Below are 325 nucleotides of genomic sequence, written 5' to 3'. Positions count from 1 at the left end.
GCCACCTCTGGGCCGCTCCGGAGTCCGGCACTCGCCGCTGCGTGCAGAGCGCGCGGTTCTCGGCCGCCCTGTGCTGCGTCGGTTTCAGTTTCATTCGGGGAAAAGGGGGGAAGTTCCTCTGAAGCGGAGACAGGCAGGTGCCATCGCGGAATGAGAAAGACAACGGCGGGAGCGGAGGCCCCAGCAACGGCCACCGGGTTCAAGGAAAACGCCTCCCGACCCGGAACCCACGCCGTCCCCGTGGCCGACTCCTCCGGGCCCACGCGGGGAAGTGGGCAATCCTACCCGCGGGCGTTTGCCGGGAAGAAAGGTCCCCCCAAAGCAG

At 68.0% G+C, this 325-nt stretch overlaps 1 protein-coding gene across 1 annotated transcript in view; it reads left to right on the top strand.

Annotated features, from left to right (window-relative positions):
• Positions 1–150: 150 nt before the first annotated feature.
• DALRD3 (DALR anticodon binding domain containing 3) overlaps positions 151–325 on the top strand; it is a 3,311-nt gene continuing 3,136 nt past the window's right edge. Inside the window, exon 1 of the mRNA XM_006770582.2 lies at positions 151–271. Within this exon, the coding sequence (XP_006770645.1) occupies positions 151–271 (121 nt within the window). The remainder of the gene's footprint in view (positions 272–325) is intronic.

This window comes from Myotis davidii, unplaced genomic scaffold (genome assembly GCF_000327345.1).
Source record: "Myotis davidii unplaced genomic scaffold, ASM32734v1 scaffold663, whole genome shotgun sequence".
NCBI classification, from domain to species: domain Eukaryota; kingdom Metazoa; phylum Chordata; class Mammalia; order Chiroptera; family Vespertilionidae; genus Myotis; species Myotis davidii.
The sequence above is the reverse complement of the archived record's forward strand: the minus strand, read 5'-3'. Positions and strand labels throughout refer to the sequence as shown.